Source organism: Tachypleus tridentatus, chromosome 6 (genome assembly GCF_004210375.1).
Source record: "Tachypleus tridentatus isolate NWPU-2018 chromosome 6, ASM421037v1, whole genome shotgun sequence".
NCBI classification, from domain to species: domain Eukaryota; kingdom Metazoa; phylum Arthropoda; class Merostomata; order Xiphosura; family Limulidae; genus Tachypleus; species Tachypleus tridentatus.
In genome coordinates this window covers 84,560,832-84,581,364 of record NC_134830.1, presented here as the reverse complement: position 1 = coordinate 84,581,364, position 20,533 = coordinate 84,560,832, and the positions used below count along the sequence as shown (strand labels likewise).

At 29.5% G+C, this 20,533-nt stretch overlaps 1 protein-coding gene across 6 annotated transcripts in view; it reads left to right on the top strand.

The window, feature by feature from the left end:
* The window catches only part of Cad99C (cadherin 99C), a 243,147-nt gene that overhangs the window by 137,007 nt on the left and 85,607 nt on the right, over positions 1-20,533 (top strand). For all 6 annotated transcript variants that reach the window (XR_013029256.1, XM_076505837.1, XM_076505839.1 and 3 more), the window contains 3 exons: positions 1,563-1,621; positions 15,726-15,969; positions 18,813-19,022. Coding sequence is in view for 5 of the 6 variants with exons in the window: in XM_076505837.1 (XP_076361952.1) it covers positions 1,563-1,621; positions 15,726-15,969; positions 18,813-19,022 (513 nt within the window). In the remaining variant the exon portion in view is untranslated. The remainder of the gene's footprint in view (positions 1-1,562; positions 1,622-15,725; positions 15,970-18,812; positions 19,023-20,533) is intronic.

Sequence of the window (20,533 nt, the reverse complement as noted above, 5' to 3'; positions counted from 1 at the left end):
TCATCATTTTTTTCTTACTTAATGGTGAGAATAATAAGATTAGGGGACACAAAGTTTGGCTAGGTAGGAGTCATGTTCAGTTGAAACAGTTTGTTGTTTTATATAAAGGGTGGTTGGCCTCTGGAAGGGGTGGCCTTCAAATATTGTGGAGGCAATAAATTTAAAGGAGTTTAAGAGAAAGCTTGAAAACTATATGAATAAGGGTTGGCTTTAAGTTTTTGTTTTTTTTTTAATTTATGTATTCAATAGTTTCAGCTTAGAGGATGGGACTGTTGAGATTGACCAATAGGTCCTTATTTGGTTGTAAATATTATGTTATAATTTAGTGTTGAATAAGTATGGCAAATAAATCTATTGCATCACACTATAATGGAGAATAATAAAATTTATTTTTATTCCACATTTTTCCAATGCTGGATATCAGTAGGCTTACTTGATGTTCATACATTATCCTCTTTTTAAGTTGCAAAATTAAGTCATATGAAGCTATGGTTTGTTAAGAAGAGTCATATAAGCTTTAGCACATATGTGTACTTTTTGTTTTTTAATTCTAATACTTTCCATTATTTATTTATTTTTGTTTTTTTCCCATCATTCACATCAAATTATCACATATCAGGAGATTTTGTGAGTAGTTATTGGAGAGTTTAGTTTATGCATTCTTAGCTACAAGCTTTTATTTTAAAAAAATCATAAAATACTTTTATGGTTAATGCATATTTTGTTAAGTAGAAAAAACGTAGTTACATATATTAACAAAGAATCCATGAACAACAGAAAACCATGTTACAGTATTATATGCCATGAAAAATGTGAACTTATATTTCTTGTCACTGGCCTTTTTTTCAAATACTAGAAACTGTAATTTCCTAGGATTAGTTTAAAACTTAGAGATTTATGTTATCAATTTATATAGTTAAATAATTATACAGTCTTGTTCTGGCTTAATGTGATTAATCTAATAATCTAGAATTAGCTTGTTTTTTAAAGATAACTGTGAAGATGATTTTGTGAACAATTCAATTGATTATTGTCTAAACGTTTTTGTAGTTCTAATGATTAGTTAGCCTCAAAATCATGAAATATTATGCTTTATTAGTAATAACCAGTTGCAGTATTTGGTTATATCCACTTTTTGAGATATGTCTCAACTTTTTATTTTTGTGAAGGGACCATTTTGCAAACTACAGATATCAGCTTGAATTTTGCTGTGGTAATGAAAAAACAATTGTAATATTTATTAGTACCATATCAATATCAAAATGAGTTTCAACCACATATATGTTTATATAACTTCTCATTGTTTTGGGTTAGTTCAAGTATAAATTAGTTTAAACTTATAATAAAGAGACTTGCAACCTTTAATATGAGGTAAAGACTAATTGTATATTTAGGTTTGATACTCTGGTTAGATGTTTGGAGGAAATATATGACTTTTTTTTTTTAACTGGATTAGTGTTGAAATATTAACGTTGTATGTTAAAAACTTGTGTTAATTGAGTATGTACTTTCTGTTGCATGTACAAGATTGTTCCTTAAAATCTATTCTAATTTTCAAATAGGCTAAAGATGAAGATATTGGACTGAATGGAGAACTGTCTTATTCGGTATCTGATAATAGGTATGTTTTTCTGTGTGTTTGTAGATAAACACAGATTTTTTTGGAAGTGTCATTTTATTAGCTTATTCATATGGAAACATTTTTTGCAAACCTTAGAAATAATGTCTAGGTAACTTAGAGTAAATACACAATAATATAAACAAAGGAGACATATACTGAGAATATTCAAACAAACTTGATAAAGACATAGTGATATTTACATTCGCTTTCAAAAATCAGGTAAAGATTATTATACAACCTTTAATATAATATGTTTTGAATTTTAACAGTAAGATTAAAATAATAATAATAATAATAAAAAGTTAACACACATTTAAATCAAGGAAGAAGGAGAAGAATGTTATTAAACATATATTACATTATGAAATAGAAAAATTATGTTTCTTGTATTTATACCTGTAATCAATTCTGTTCTTTTTGTTTGTTTCATAACTGTTAATTGTGTTTTATGTCTGAACTCTAGTGAACAGATACATTAACTCATGTAATTAGCTTCATGTTTTTTGTGATATTGAATCTGTTGTCAGGTTTCATATCTAGTTTTTCTTCTTGCACTGTTTTAATGGAATACTTTCCTTGAGTAAATGTTTATAGTATATTAAACATTGTTACCATCAAAAGATCGAACTAAAACCTCCATTCAAGAGTGATGAAATCATACTTAATAATCCATATATAATGGAAAAACTTTTTCAAATTCATGATTTATGATGGTGTGTTTCAAAATTAAATTTTCCTGTTTAATTGTTTTAAAGCATGATTAATTCTTTAACTATGATGAAAGTACAGGCTTCTGATGGAGCAAGAAAGGTCACAGTTTCTTCATCAACAGAAGTTTTAAGGAAATCCAGTGGTGAATAGGTTTCAACCAAATTTAGCTTCATTTTTTCTTGTATCTCACAAAATAAAAAGTTTGTGTCAGTCTCTTCTTCTTCAACTACTCAATGCTACTTCATTATCACCATTCTTGCAATCTCTTCCTGCTCTTGCAACTATCCTCTTCCTCTTGTTAGGGATCTACATCCAGACCCACCTTTTCTTTCCTTATAGTAGTTCCACAGATTTTTTTTTTCCTTGTCTTTACCTGTACTCACAAAGAGTTTGCCACAAAACTCTCTCTCACCTTCAGTAAATATATCCAAGTCAGATTTCTCACTTTCAGAATCATCTTCATCGAGATCACTGAGCCATTTTCTTAGCTCATTAGTTATCAAATAAATTCCTGATACGCTCAGAAGTAAAGCAATGAGGCTTACCAGAAGTAGTGGGTGTGGTCATTTTTTCTGTATTAGAACAAGGGTTCAAACATGTAAATCACTGAAAACACATCTTTCTTCTGTTAAATTGGCCTTCATATTGAAGACATTTTGTTAATGGAAATAGTTTTAGTTTTATATTGAATGTATAATGCATTTAAAATGTGTGGTTGATTATGAAATGGAATAAGATGTAGAAGCTGCTGCATCTTGTCCAGCAGCTTGTTCAAGTAGGAAAATGAGCATGCTGATACATTAGCTACTATTACAAGTAAAAAAAATGACTGTGATGATATATTGGCTGTTTGTAGATAACAAATATATAAAAAAACTTTGTTCATGCCACAATATATGTTACAAGCATAATTATGATTTTTAAGTACTTTATAAAATGGTTGTAGGTTTTTATCTGTTTCTCATTATTAAATTTTGTAATCTCTAATGGTAATACATATACTTTCAATCTTAGCTTTGTTGTGTTTTTTTTTAATTTAACAATAATGTTGCATACTAAACTTGTTACTACTATCATAACAATATGCACAATCACACAGAAACTTGTACAAAAAGTTCAAAGCTAGATTTCTTACACAAAACAAAGTAAATATTTCAATGTTATAAAATGTTTGAATATACAGTTTGAAGTTGTGAAAGTTGATTTTTTTGTGAGGAAACTTCAAATATTTCTAAACCAATATCATTTGAAAAACTTATAAAATCTATATGTTTGAAGACTGTTATTCAGTTTGTCCAAAATAACTTTGCTTTATATTTTAATTTAATGTTTATACCATATTCTTAAAATTCATCTTCTGTACATACTCAGCATATTAACCTACGGAATTAAAAATTATCCACACAGTTTGGTTAGTCTCATACTAACATCACAATTAATTCAATTTTTTATCAACTAAAGCTTTTCTTTCCTGATAATGTAATCAGATATTTTCATTGGGCATTGCTGTAAATTAGTATGATTGAAATGCTACTTACTGCACAAATTAATATAAATAATTCTAATAAAAATTATCAGTGCACAGGATCACATACAATATGTAACAAATTAAAAAAAAAGACCCAAAACAGGAGCACTTACATATAGTTGACTATTCAAGTGTACTGGAGTGTTGAGTTCGTTTTTTTTTGTTTTTTTATAAATTTTATTATGGTAATATTATGAAATATTTCTGATTAACTGATTCAGTACTTTGAGCATTTCTTAATCCTTCTATGGAGATAATGGATTAGTACTATACATACATTCACCATCACTAAACATAGTTTTTATGAGAATAAAATAAATCCTTGAAGAAATTATAGGCTTAAAAAGTTATTCATTTTTAGTAAATATCTCATTCAAAGGCTTAATTAAAATCACTTTTTTCTGTACAGAGTATTATCTGTTTCATTTCCAGTTCAAACCTTCTTCAGGAAACACATTAATAAGCTTAGCTACATTTTTAACATATTTTGTCCTGTTGTTAGAAAACGATAAAATTTATCATGGCTATGGGAAATTTTCTGTTTTTTGTGTTGTTCAATGCTTTGTTTAATTAAATAAAGAATTGCTTAGTGCTTTAATATAAAGAAGTATAATTAAGTTTCACTGACAATTGACATAAAAATAAAACAGGCAAGCACTTTATTTCTTGGTTTTCATGTGTATTCTTTATTTACTATTATAAAAGTAACTAAATTGTAAAAATGAGAAATAAATTGGGTTAGATTAGGTAAAATTAAAAGATATAATAATAAAACTTTTTCATGAGATATGTTTAGAAGTAGGTCATGCATTATGTAATTTGCCAGGGTACCATGAGCTACATGTTCATCAATTGATGTATAACTTGTATGGAGTGATAATTAATTGGACATAGTTCAAAGGGCAATAACCCAATAAAATTCTATTAGCAAAAGATTTATGCTGCTACAAGCTTTAAGCTATTTAAAAGAAAAAAATATAGTTTCATATCACAATGTAAAGTCATCCTAGAAAGAAAAAAAAGGGTATTTTGGGTTTATTTTGTTTTTGGTGATTACAAAGTAAGTCAAATTAATGCACCACATACAGAGTTAAGGTAGAGAAAATAACATAAAATTTAAAGTTTTATTTTAAAAATGTTTGAAATTTATTGGGGAAGTTTTAGAAATTATGCATGAGTAGTGGATAGTACTTAGTGCTGCTTCAGGGAATGATGATTTTACCCAGATCACTAGTTCTGGGCTCAGCTGCCTTCAGCTGTCAGTATCAAATTAGTGCCCCATACCAGGGAAACAATGAAGTAAACTGCAACAGGCTAATGAACATTGTATCAAAACATATTGGTAAATTATGTTATTGACAGTCAGAGTTAGCATACCAGCAGGCAGAAGAATCATCTTGAACATTGGCTGGCAGTAACTATTTCATTTAGCAAAATACTGGAAGTGATGGTGTTACTATAAAAATACCCTCTAAGACCATGTCTGGCCAGTGCATTAGTGAAGGGCCAAAATCCCATCAAAGCGTGGAAAATGAAAGAGGCTTTACTGCTCAAGGCCAGATGGAGCATTCTTCAAATGGAAGAAAACTGGTTAGATTTCATATTATCTTTGGTCTAAATCCAATGAAAATATCACAGATCAATAAAGGAACTTGCAAGTCTACAATACATATTTTTACTTACAATGTAAGAATTTTAAAATATGATCATAACCTTGAAATGTTACTGGAAGAGATTAAAGAAATGGAACACCTTGGGTCTAAGTGAAACTAAAAGAATTGAAAAAGACCTAGTAGAAATTAAAGGAATGTAGATATATGAGGCAAGGAAGACAGAACAAGATTCACAAGTGAAAGGTGTAGCCTTTGTGATTCATCCTAAAATAGACTATTTTAGAAGCTTTCATACACAGTTGAACAGAGTGATATCTCTACTTATAAATTTTAGTGGAAAAGAAATGATGATGTAAAAAAATTCTATGGTGATGCTGATAAAGTACTGAGAGTAATGAAAACAAAGTATGAAGAAGTCATGGGTGATTTTAATGCCAAAATAGGAGTTAAAGAAGACAGTGAACCATTTCAAAGTGTAGGAAAATATTGCATGGGTCAAGGACACAATAGATGAAAAAGACTTGCAGAAAAACAGAAAAAGAAAAATTAGTATAAGAAACAGTCTCAGAAACAAAAAAGGAGATATTTTGACATAGAAAAGTTAAACTTTATACTGATGAATAAAAAGAAATCATTCAAAATTGTGGAGTCATAACCAAGGCAGACATAGGAAATGATCACAGAATGGTGAGAACAATAAGATAAATATAAGATTGGTGAGACTAAACACTATGTAACAGAATAAAGCTCTCTAATTCAATATTTATCATCTAAATGAGAATAAAAGAAATTTTCGGTTTACATATAATAAACAGATTTCAATTATTAAAGGAAGACCAAGATCTGAATAACTTTTGTGAACAACTAAATAAGATTTTAATGGAAGAAACAAACAAAACAAAAATCAACAAATTTTAAAATTCTTAAAGATGAAGGGAATGAGCTTAAAAAGAAAATGGGTGGGAGGAGAAAAGAATTAAGGTGAATAGAGAGGAAGACTATGCAAGAGAAAGTTGAACATGCAGAGTTAACAAAGATAGGAAGTAACAAAGAAACAGATTATGAAAAATCAAGAAAGAAAAGATTAAAAGATCTTAAAAGCTGGTGCATGACCTAGGAGTATAATTAAAAAGCAAAAACAGAATTACCACAAATGATAGAACAGAAATAGTTGAGATGTGCAGAATTTTACTGAGATTTATATACATCATCTATTAAACATGAAACAGGAACAGAAATGAACAAAGTAAATAAAACAGAAGTACCTAAAATTTTAGTTTCAGAAGTGAAGAGTGCAGTTAACCTAGATGAAAAGTAGGAAAGCTCCAGGAAACACTATGATCACCAGTGATCAGGTGGAACTGAAACTTTAAGGTAGATGGCAAAATTGTCTAACAAAATGTTGGAGTAAAAAAGATACCAAAGAAATGGAAAGAAGTTAAGATGATAATTTTATATAACAAGAGAGACAAGCAAGATATGAGAAGTATCTGCTTCTTAAGCCCATTATCTCACTTGTACAAACTATTCAGAAGAATACTACAATAAAATTGGAAGGAAATTTGGAAGAACACCAACCAAAAGAGCAAGTAGGTTTGACAAACAAATTCTCAACAACAGATCATTGTTGGATCAACAACTAACCAAATAATTAAAAAAGTTAAAGGAATGTAATATGTTTTTATATGTTGGATTTACAGATTATGAGAAAAAAATTACTCTGTAGAATAAAGTGCAGTATTAAATGCTTTAGCATACATTGAAATCTTAAGATTATATATATATAAACACCACATTAAAAATACATCTGGATAAAAAGGTATCAGTGATAAAGAAAGAGAGGCAGGTAAGACAAAATGATACAGTATCTCCAAAACTATTTACAGCAACACTGCAAAACTATTCAGACAAACTAAATTAGAGAATGAAAGTATAAAAGTAGATGGTGAAACAGTGTCAGATTTACAGTTTCCAGATAATGTAGCTTTTTTAAAGATTGAACTAAAAAGATGGAAGTGCTATTAAACAGTTTAAATGCCAGTAGTAAGAAAGCAAGATTAAACATGCATAAAAGAAAAATGAAATATATGACCAATTATCACAAAAGTGACAATAAAGAAATACAAAAAGTGTCAGAGTATAAATATTTAGGACAAACCCTTAAAATGTAAAAAAACAACAAGAGGAGAAATTATGGTAAGAACAAAGGCTACATGGTTATGCTTTGTAATATATAAAGAGGATCATGATTCCCCCATTACTTTGAAGAAAAAGATCATGGATCAGTGTGTACTACCAACCTTATCATATGGTGGCCAAATATGGGCAATAACAAAAGAGATAAAGAAAAAAGATATAAACCACACGAAGAGCTATGGAAACAAAACTACTTAGTATAACACCACAAGAAGGATGGAGAAATGACAGATTAAGAAGAACAACAAATATAATAGACGCAGTAAAGTTCACTCTTAGAACTAAATGGGCTTGGCATGTAGCAAGGTATTCTGATAATAGGTGGACATAAAGACCAATGGAATGGCAATATAGAATGAAAAAGATCCAATGACAGGCAAAAGAGAAAATGGAGGGATGATACAGTGATCAAGGCAGGAATCAGACAGACATGGTATGAGAAGAATAGGAAGTAGTGAACTGATCTCATGAAGATCTACATCCAGTGAGGAATCACTACAGCTTAGATACAGATTATTCAATTGAAATTTGACAATTTTTTAAATGAAGAAAAGTAATTTAAAGATGAAAATCACTTTGCACTCAGATCAATGAACACTTTGACTCTATATGTTCATGGAGAAATTTTAGTAAAAATACTTGATCAAAAATTCTGATTTTTTTGTCTAAAAGTACTTGCATTGTTTACTGAAAACTTGCAAAATTTATGAAGATACACAAAATATGTTAAAGGTTATGGCATGGAAACTTTAAAAGTAAGTTTGAGTCATCAACTCGGATGAATTGATTGAGCCCGTAGTGAGAGAATGAAGACCGATAACATCAAGATATTTTTTCATATTGTTAAATTTAGTTTGTGGTTTACTGAATTGCTTATTAAACTAAACTTAATAAATGTATGTTTGTTTCATTTTTGTTTTAATACCTATCAGTATTTTAATTTTTTGACAGTACCAATTTATTGTTTTGAATTGTTTCCATATAAAACATATAAATTTAATATTTCATAAAGGATCTAAAGTTTAAACAGTAATTTTGTAGTCTATAAGTATTTGTTACTATATTCATGTGGCAAGTTGATATAAATTCTCATTAATTTATTGAAAATAATTTTTTATATTTTTCAAAATATACATTACAGATCAGACTGGCTTAGACTATAATCTGTGAAAATTAGGCTATTTCTTTAACAACATAAATCTTTTATATGTTGCAACATCTGAAATAAAGTATAAACTCCAAATTTTCAGTTGACATTAATGGTTTGAGACTATGTTCTGCTTTCTGACCCACCAGGACTTTAAGCTTCAAATTGACAACTTTCAGTGAAAACAAAAATTTGTTGCTTAAAAGGAATGAAAATTTCCTCATTTGGGGTGCTCAGTAATATTAATATCACTCTTTGTCCCCACTTAAATAGACTAATTAAATTTGGCTTTTAATAACTGTACAAGAATATAAATTCCAGATTTCAACAACTATCACCAAACATTGACAACCCATAATCAGGACCACAGTTTGGCAAGGATCAATAAATTCAGTGCTGAGAAATTTGTTGTGGGGAGAGACAAGAATACTCTAAGAAAACCCACTTTTATAGAACAGGTGTCAAATAATTTTCATGTCCTGTGCCCAAACTGTAAGATAAAAGCTTAACTAAAGCTTATGGTTTGTGCATGTTATGTGTAATTTGAAAGCCTCAGGGTTAATCTTAATACTCTATTCTGTTGATATTATAGTTGTTGTTTTTTGTGTTTGTTGTCTAATATATTTATAGTGATTTGAGAGCTGTATTCAATTATAGGTCAAATATACACTTTCTAGATTTTTAAAATAGTGTTAACTTTACATCTTATAACCAGCTATAAATATGAGGTAATTAGTACATTTACTGGTAATTTTCTACATATGCTCTGCCAGTGTGAGGTTTTTGTGAAATGTAACACTAGGAAATATGGCTTTAGAACATAATTTAATTTCCACATTACCGAATTTTAATTTTACTTTTTTTAGAGTTTTCAAAATGTTTATTTAAGCTTATTTGATTTATTATACCTTAAGTTTTAAATACGACTCAGCATAACACATCAGTTATTAGATGAATTGTTAATTGTGTTACATGATTTTTGAACATGGCCTGCTGTTATTAATAAATTTCTTGATGCACTCCAAAAAGAAATGTTACCAGTGTATTGGGAAAAATATGTGTGTGTGTGACATCTGGGAAAGATATGTTACTTAAAAACATTATGTAGAGGAGTGGCAAGAGAACTAATCTCTGTGGGACTCCAACTTTAATGTTTATTATTTTTAATAATGTGTTGTTTATTGCAACAACTGCAGTGGTATCAGTTAAGAAGTATGATATTTATTTAATTATAGCACTGTTGATGTTCACTGAATACAGTCTATATCTAATGGCATTATGCCTTGCACACCTTTTCGTAAACTTTATGCATATCAAGAAAAACGTTTTTTAATAGCTTGAGCCTTAATGAATGCTTTAAAAACCAATTCTGTTGGTCATGTTAAATAATCTGTGGTTTGTTTTTGTGAGAAGAATTTTGTATTTTTGAAAGAAGGCTGCTTTCTTCACAGAAGTGCTAGTCTTTTTGTTAACTTTCTATCAGCTAATTTACATAGACAACTAAGTAGACAGATTCGTCTGAAGTTGTCAGGATTAGAGCTATCAGCTGCTGCAGTTTTGGTAATAAGTGTGATAACTTTTTTTTTCAGGTATTTGAAAGGTATCCTGTTAGTTGTGATAAATTTATAAAATTTATTAAATGAGTAAGTAAAGTATTTGATGCTTTCTTAAGATTAGTGTTTCTGATACAATTATGCCTAGGAGATGAGTATTTTAGAACTTTTATATTAATCTCTAGTTCACCCTTAGTGGCTTTCAAATTTAGAATGTTGTATCTGCTGAGAAATGTTTTGGTGTTTAATTTACTGACTGATATCCTTGGGCTTTACAAATCTGAATGTTATTTTACATGTTTGTCAAGTGTTTTGTCATTGTTCTTGTTCAAGCTTGGAAAATTTAGCTCTTGAAAGGATTTTTGGTTGTATTCCACTAAAAGATTTGCTTCCTTAAAGTCAGTTTTACTTGTAAAGTTGTATTCAGTGTGATGGAATATCTCATTATTGTTTTTTATGGAAGTTAGTGATTTGCATCTGTTCATAATATCTTAAGATTATCATGTACATTATGAAGCATATTGCAAAAGTATAACCAGTTAATTTCTTTAAGTATTTTTATCTTTAATTTTATTTGTGCATGTATTTTTATTAATTTTAAGTTATAGAGAACTATCCCATGCAGTTATCAGTAATTGCCTAAGACTCCTATGTTTTAAGATAAGTGAACGCATTTCTGGTATGAGTTTTCGTTGGTCACTGTGGTTGCCTCTCAGTGTTGTGAGGATTACTTTTTCTGTTGATTTTCTTATGGCTAATGTAAATTGATCAGCATAGTTATGGAATTGCATTTCATTTTCTATTCTTATGATTATTGGTAGAAGAAAAGTATCAACAATGTGTTGAATTCCTTCTAGTTAATATTGGTGTAGTTATACACTGATGGGAAATCTGATATTGATTGTGCTATGTTTGATTGAAGTGTGAATGATCACTGGAAATTTCGGAGTGAATTTTAAAATCCATAGATTTTTAAAAGTAATGAGTTTGTACAATAATGTAATCTAAAACTTCATATGTGTCGTTTGCTTATTTTTATCTTGTTGGTGTGTTCATTTTAGTTGCATGTGTGTTATTGTTTACTAGTACTCTGTGGAGTAATGTTTCTCTACTGTTTGTGTGACTACTGAAGTAATCTCTGTGCTGGATATATAAATCTGCTATAATTATTGGTTTATGTTTTTATTCATCCAAACTTGAAGATTCTTAAATCTAAGACTTTCAAGGGGAATCTATATTTGGCCACTATTGGTATCACATTGGTGGTGCCTGAATGAACGTTACAAAATATAATTTTATTTGTTGTTAAGATGAGACTCATTTTCTATCAATATAACATTAGCTAAATTATTCTTAAAAAGTGCAGCTGTACCTCTGTTGTTGTATTTATTTCTTTTTGGCTAATGTTTCATAAATTATCATTATATCTGCATTGGCATTGCTGTTGAGATCATTAAACTCACATTTATTGGAGTTAAATGCACCTTGAATAACTATATAAAATTTATGTAATTTGTGTCAGAATTGTTTGCTTTATGTTTTTGTGTTTTGATGCATAAGTCTTATATAGTGTGGTTTTAGGTTGAAATTAAAGTACTACTTAGCAATGTTAGATGTGTGAAATTAGTGCTTTATTAAAAGATTCAGGTAACTGCCATTGAAAGGGAAACTTGCATAGCTCAGTGAAGAATGCTAGAAAGTTAATAGTGTATTCATCAATATCTGTAGGGTCTTTGCATAGTACTTTGGTATTCTGTTCTTGTGTTACAAGAGGCAGCAGTTGAATATGTCAGTGTGTTGTTTATTGTGAAGTTAAATGTATACAGAACTGTTAGTTAAAAGGTGGCATTTTTTACAATGCTAGTGAGTATCTGGGGCAGTAGAGATTCAACAAGACTGTTGTGTAAGAGTAACTGTGTTTGATGGAGTTTACAGGAGGGGTATCCTAGTCTGCTAAAAGTGTGGTGCTTGGTCTGAGATCAGGTGGGAGATTTAAAACTTTCTTTTGTAAGTAGCAGTATGTGTGACAAGTTTTTTTTTTATAAGTGGCTGTTTGAGGGTCCTGACAGTAGGCACATCTAATTGCATCACCCTGATTAGGACAGTACCCCACATTGTCTGCGACTCTGTCATTTTATGCACCTGAGTGCTCAAATTTCTGGCATGTGAAATACTAAATGATGTGTTTGAATGGTGGCTTGCAATTTTTGTTCTATAAAAAAGGATGCATTTACTAGTATTAGAGAATTGTAGTGTTTTTTATTTTCAAATGAAATTTAGTCAGTGGTGTCTTTTGTTTGAAATGGAAAGATATGATTCTCTCTCTACTTTCTTGGGCTGAAACTCTCATGCTACTAGTTCTTCATTAATTTTTGTTTCTTCTAGATTGAAATATACACATTTAATGACTATTGTAACTGGAGTGTGTATGCTAGTGTTGTCTTAAGAGCTTCCTTAAGCCAGTAGGCTACTAGATGGGCATAATGCTTTCATGAAGACTATCTTTGGGAAGATACTGTATTTCTTTAAATTTAAATGTGGGAAAATGTTTTCCAAATACAGTGGCTATTTGCAGCTAAAGATATATGGAACTATTTCAACCATTAGTGCTGAAATGCTTCATTTTTTTATGCACCAGCTTTAGATATACTAGTTAGTACTAACAGATGTGTTACATGATATGGTGTTAGTGGTTCATGCTACGTGAAGTGCTTGTGTGTTAATTTGATCCTCAGAATTAATACTTAAGCTTAGAATCTTCTTTTTCCCATTTCCTTTTCTCACAATTGTAAATTCTGCATCATAAGCTTTTGTGTTTGCATTATTGGATGAAAGGACTATGGAATAGGATAATTTCATGTCCAAATCCATGAGTATTGTGTCTTGAACAGAACTTTTGCTAATGGCATTGGGAGTAGTGGTCTGTAAGCTTACTTATATTTCTGTGCTAATCCTGTCTTAAACTCTTTCCACATGAGCTCAGTTGCATTGACTGTTTCCATATTTTAAATAATACAATATGTGTATTTTCACAAAATATGGCATACTTTCAGTAAATATTACATGACTTTTGTACAAAAAAATGGATTTTTTAATTTAATTTTCTTTACTAGTTCATGTGCAAAATGATTTTTATGTTTATGTTAAAAATAATTTTATCCCTCTGAAACATTTTATTTATGTAATCTCCAAAATAATTATAAATAATTATTTTTTGGTAAAACTTTATATCTTATCTGTTTTTTTCTCTACTCTCACTCTGTATATTAGTTTCATATATTTGACTAACTTGTATCCACTAAAAATAAATTCTAAATTAATCTAAATTACCATTTCCTGCTTTCTAAAATTGCTTCATATTATAATTTAAAGACATTCTGTTTGATTATCTTAGGCAGCTTTAAACAGTATACAGCTGTTTATACATAAATGTTATGGCTTTACTTTAGAACTTTGTCCAAATTAATATTCCACCATAAAATCAGTTAGTAACATGGAGTTCATGTTATCCTGTCAGTTACATAATGCATGAGCTACTTGGCAACAGAGTACGATATTATGTTTTATGTCTCTTTAACCAAGATTGAAGGCCATAAATATTACATTTTGCCAAAGTGATAACAACATTATTATGACTAATTTACGTTAATTTTCATACTTCATGAAGAGATGGTTTATAAATTAGAAAAAAGGACATACTTAGAAAGAAAGTACCAAATTCTCACACAAGGGGAAATTTAGGATTTTTTAAAATATTATATTGGAAACTTAAGAAATTAACACTTATGTAATATTAAAAATTGGAATATTAGTTAAGTTTTGATGCCAAGTTTATTTATATATAAAGATAATAAAGTACTTTAATTAAACCTTGGCCGGCATGGCCATGTAGGTTAAGGCATTTGACTTGTAATCTGAGGGTTGCAGGTTTGAATCCCCTTTACATCAAACATGCTCACCCATTCAGCCATGGGGCCATTATAATGTAACAGTCAGTCTCGCCATGGGGCCATTATAATGTAACAGTCAGTCTCGCTCTTTGTTGGTAAAAGAGTAGTTCAAGAGTTGGTGATGGGTGGTGATGACTATCTGCCTTCCCTCTGGTCTTACACTACTAAATTAGGGATGGCTAAAACAACAACATAATTAAACTTTCAAGGTAGTTTAGTACAATTTTCTGACACATTCACAAAACAATGACCATTCAGAGGGAGCTAACAAAAATACTTCCACATTCTTTCCATGTAACAAACAAAACCCATCCTCATAGTTTATCTAAGGGTTGTGGGATATTCCCACATTAGGCTTTTTTTTTTTTGTGGTAATCCCATATTTTGTATGTCGTAGGCACTGGATTGAATCTAAGACCTCTTGCACACAGAGTTAGTGATCAGACAACAATTTTTTACAACACAAAACTTTTAAACAATTCCAACTATTGCACTGATAAGTCTAACATTGTTTTAGTGGCTTTACAGGGATTTTAAAAGGAAAGAAATATAATAATAGTCAAACAAGCTGTTTAGTAAGTTGTTGTACAGTTTATCAGATTGATTTGTAAAATTAAGTTTTATTTCGTATAGTTAGGACACACTTTAAAATAGTCATAATTTTGTAAGTTTAAAACATAATAAAGCACTTATGCTTTTTCTTTTGTAATCTATTCTTAATATGTGTAACACAGATTCAAGAGTAAAGTGTATTAAAACATTTTTAAATTAACAGATTATCTTAGCATTTATCTGTTAAAACCTAAACTTTTTTAAATGTCACTGAAGAGGAAAAAATTTAGTTTGGTTAGCAAAGTGTCTTAGAATTTGTTTAGTAATGTATTCTTAATGTGTAACACAGATTCAAAAGTAAAGTGTATTTAAACATTTTTGAATTAACAGATCATTTTAGCAGTTATCTTTCAAAACCTGAACTTTCTTTTAGATGCCACTGAAGAGGAAAAAATTTAGCTAACAAAGTGACTTATAATTTGTATCACAAAATATTTGCTTTGCCACCTTTTTTATACTTTTATTCCTTAAGTAGTTCTTGTATCTTATATTTTCTTATATGATCTTACTGTCAATAATTTTCATTAATATCTTATAGTTGAAATGTTGCTTTTTCATGGAGCTTTAGATAACAGTTCAAAGTTTCCCATATCTGCTGAACAAATTATTCCATCAACATTGAAGGTTATGCTATATTGAAAATTATCTACATAAAATTTAGAAGATTCTAATGCATAGTTGTCTTTGCTTTGTTACTTCTTCCATTCTTCTGTTATTGATTTTGGTTTTGGTTTTGCATTAACTTTTTTTCTTTATTTTTGCTTTTCCTCAAAGTAAGTTTAATACTTTTTTAGTGATTTTGAAATTAACCCTGACTCAGGAAAACTTTTCACAAAAAAATCCTTGGATTATGAAAAACAGAAATCATATTACTTGGTAGTTACTGCTAAAGATAAAGCACCAGATACACGCATTTCTACAGTCAGTGTCACTGTCCTGATTAATGATATTCAAGATGAGGTTCCCATATTTAAACAACTGTTGTATGAAGTTGTAGCACCTGAAAATGCAGCAAACTATGAAGTAGTGCAAGTAAAGGTAAGCTAGTTGCATTGTATTCTCAGTATACAAGAAATTAGAGGTTTTGATATTTGCACACCATTCAAAACATGAGAAATATCCAAACGTAATTATGTTGAATAGCATTTATAGAGCTGAAATAAGAAGAACAGGGTAAGAACTATCTGTAGGTATAAATACCTATGTTTATATACTGAAAAAAACTCAAAGTTTTCTTTCATAGATAATAAACCAAGTCTATTAATAATTTAAGATTACACATAAATCTTTGTTAGCTTACACTAATGCTTTCCTAGTAGTCTTACCATTGTACTTCATTTTAATGCTCAAAACAATGATTGAGCATAATGTTGTTATACTAATAACAAGTACTGATAAATAGTCAAATGAAATTCACACCAAAAATACAAAAAGTAATAAAAAAAGTTAATTTATATAAAATATTTCATGAAAATAATATATTTAAACTAATTATAAACAGATGTAAAAGTAACTTATTTATACATACAATAGTTTACTATTGCTTAGTACTCATAATCAATAAAAAATATATTTAGTATATTTTATATTTGAAAAATAAAATAGTAACACCATACATAACATTTGATGGATCTCTAAATGATTATGTTAAAAATCTTAAAATATTAAGAGTACACCAAAATAATCCTGCTTCAAATCCTCACTAGATATGTGATCATAATTATATATATATGACCAAAGTTAGTCAAAGCATTTACCAATTTGAATAATGTTCTTCTACAAATTGTTTCACTAAAGTTTTCCACATATGATCTGTACATCAATTCTGGGATTCTTTTCTATCTGGTTTGTGGTAAAATAATTGACAATCTTCCAATTTCAATATTAAATTCACCTCATGAAAGTGATTGCATATTTGATGAGGATAAGATTAATCTTATTGTAGCTGACATAATTTTTACCAAATTTTGCCTCGATACCAATATGTTGTTGTGCCTCTGCATTTTGTGTACTTTGATTTTCTTGAATGTTTTCATCTGGCAATGTGTGTTTCATACAAGACCTCTATTTATCTTGTTGGAAATGATAACATAACAAAGCCATCAACACTTTTTTTGTGTTTTAAACCTCCACTCATTGCATTTGGATTGTGCAGTTATTGTGATGAAGGACTAATCTGGGCATTATCTCTCTCTTGCTTGTGCATTTTTGGTAATCAATCAGCACCATGTCCATAAATTGATTTAACTCTGCTGGGAAAAGTAATTTTGCAAATTTTTGCAAAAACTACTGACATAAAGGAAATCATCTGCATGTAATATGGAGTCTCTCTTATTGATATTTTTTCACTATGTATTTCTTGTCAAAATTTGCTGCTTGGAAAATGTAAATAATATGAAGAATTCATAGAAAATGCTGTCTGTCACTCATTCAACTTTTGGATCTCATACATCTGTGGTTTGTATGAGCAAGTCTTAATTCCTTTGTGTTGCTAATCCTATTTTCTTCTATACCTTTTAACCAGACTGATGACCTTTTTCATTTCAATTTCTCTTCCACACTTGGCACATTTACATGTCAGTGATACCTTTTTTAGCAATGTTTTTCCAAAAATAAATGAATGGAAAATCCAAATCTTATCATGATATTAGAGAATATGATAGAATTTTAGTAGGTTCAGAAAGACCCTAGATTTAGGTTATTTACATTATTAGAGAATCAATGCAAAAAATCTTAGCCAGTTACCTTTTTTTCTCAGCTTAAATAGCCCCATGGGACTTAGAACAGTTTGTATCTTGGATGTATGCATTGCATATTAATTAGAAGACAGGGACATGCAATTGTCTATCCTTCTACATTGGTGATAGCAACTGGAGGATTGTCAAGATTGAATAACTTGATTGGCAGAGGCATGCAATTTGGTTTATTAAAAACAAATATTGATGAAATTTAAATCTGTACTTTTCAGCTATGATTTTATTCTTTACATGATTTGGAATTGTTAAGGAAATCAGATATAATTTTTTATGTGTTCAAGTAATAAACAGTGAAGAATTATGCAAATTTATGGTAATAGCCAGTCATAAGAGATGTAATCATGTGGTCTAACAACTATGTATATACCTGTACATACATACATACTCAAAATCAATGTGATCACCTGAAAAGGGAGTTAGCACTTCAATGTAACAAAAAATTTATGACTAAGCTAAACAACAGAAGAAATAATAAATAACAGCTAAATAAAACACCTGCTACCAAATACATCAGATAAGTTTATTGAATACTGCTAAAATATTATTGCTCATTATTACTTAATAATTGGTGTTGGTCTTATCACTCTCTAACTATGAAATATTGTTATTTTGGAGTTAGGATTTTTCTTCTTCTGGTTCATTATCCTCCTTCCTTTATTTGTTAAAATAATTTTTGACCTTGATATTTGTTATATTATATATTAACATTAGTACTAAGTTTTGGTCAGGCACATATTTACTTACTATTTTTTTTTGTACATTATAAGCTTTGTATTCTAATTGTTTGGATTTATGTGGTTATCAAAATTCAATAAATTCACTTCTTTGTGTTTCAACCCTGTTGTAGCAGATTTTTGTTTTTTAGACTATTGCAACATGTATTACATGATACAAAATTAATTAGTCTTCATGTAAAATAACATTGAAAGAAATTTTAAAGCGAGATTCTTATTGAGAATGTTTTTAAAATATTGTAAATTAAATTATAAATTTCCAATTTTTAAAATTCAGTTTCAGATTAAATAGCAAGGCTCAATCAGTTAGTTATACTAAAGAGATTATTGTTTGTAGATTTGACTACACTTAGTTTAATTTAGTTATTAGTATATTTTTAATACCCTTTAGGCTACTGATCCTGATACAGTCAGCAGCATCACATATGTTATTAAGGAAGGAAATTCTTCTCTCTTTGCTGTTGATCCAGTTACGGGTGTTGTTCGAACAGTATACGAATTGGACTATGAGTTTCAGCAAGAACATACATTAGTAGTTGGCACCTTGGAGAATACAACACCTGAACTTCAAGCTACTTGTAGTATTAAAGTTTCTGTGCAGGTAAGCTTTGCAATTGCTTTGAAAATGTAAATTGAGTTGTGCTTATTATTTTTAGAATTCATGTCAGTGTTTCCAAATATCCCATTTGTTGAATGAAACAGAACTACAGTGCACAAAATACTTAAGAGATAAACTGTATTTAAGCCATGACAGGTACATCTACTGTTATCAAACAATATCATTGGCATCCTTGAGTTCCCTCTTAGTAGAAACAAGTGTAAGATGGACTGTCATCTAATTGGGCATGTACATTTGTAAAAGAAATAACTTTGTATATTTCCTTACCTCTTGGAACAACAACAGTTTGTGTGTGTGTGTGTGGGGGGTGATCTGAACTGAAAATTAAACATATAAAGTCCATAACAGAGTAAAATAGATACTTTCATGGTGGGTTTGAAAAACAAGAAGCTTATAGAGACCAGAATAACATTAGAAGCCATAAAAACAATGGTTGCAACTTTTACAAATTGTGTTTGAAATGATACTAACTTTCAAGGGACCCACTAGGGACCAGCACAAGATGGCTGTTGTCAACAACCCTGCAAGGTGACTGCTGTTTAATAGTATGAGCTCAAAGCAACAAACGAACCACATTTGCCCAACTAGCTCAACAGTTCAGACCAGATATAGATGGAAAAATCAGCAAGTCAAAAATAGGGTTTACCTTTATCAGATGATCAATAGTTTCATATTTTTAACTTATCACCACAAAACAGCCCAGCCCATGTACAGCAGTTTTAGTAACTTTAAGATTAGTCAAATGACATATATATATCTTTCTTTTTGATGAATTACATTTCATATTTTTAGCTAGATATAAAATTTTTACACATTTGGAGAGTATTCATGATCCAAACAATATCATTTTACAAAGGAAAAACATGCGTATGGTAGGTGTGTCATACTGATTTGTGCATGACTCAGTATTGGTGACTATATAAGTGATATGCTATTAATGCCATATAACAGTGTTGCAGTCTTACAGCTATTATTCTTACCATATGATGTTGAAGTTTGCTACATTGTTTAATTATATCAGATGAGCCCCTAACTTCTTATGTTTTATACTTTATCTTGGATGAGCTTCCAATTTATTATGTTACATATTACAATTTCAAATAGCCTGAAACTGAGTTAAAATTAATTTTAATTTAGAAGTTAATTAAATGTTGATATGTATCAAATATTTGCCAACGAGGCTGATACACAGTTTTTTTTCTTAATACAAACATATTTTGATATACAAACAATAATACAATTTATAACAACAGATATTACAAATAGTTATTATAAATAATTTATATACAAAAGCTTTACAAACTTACAAACAATAATGAGTCTTGTAACAAATCTGGAACTTCCTTAATATCTTATCGAGGATTCACAATGAATGAGTTAATTCTAAGTTGATATAGGTGCAATTCACTTGATGGAGAGCTAGCTAGCTCTTGGCTGATCACATGGGAGTTTTTATGCCATTGATGTTATGTAATGTCTTAATAAAAATACTG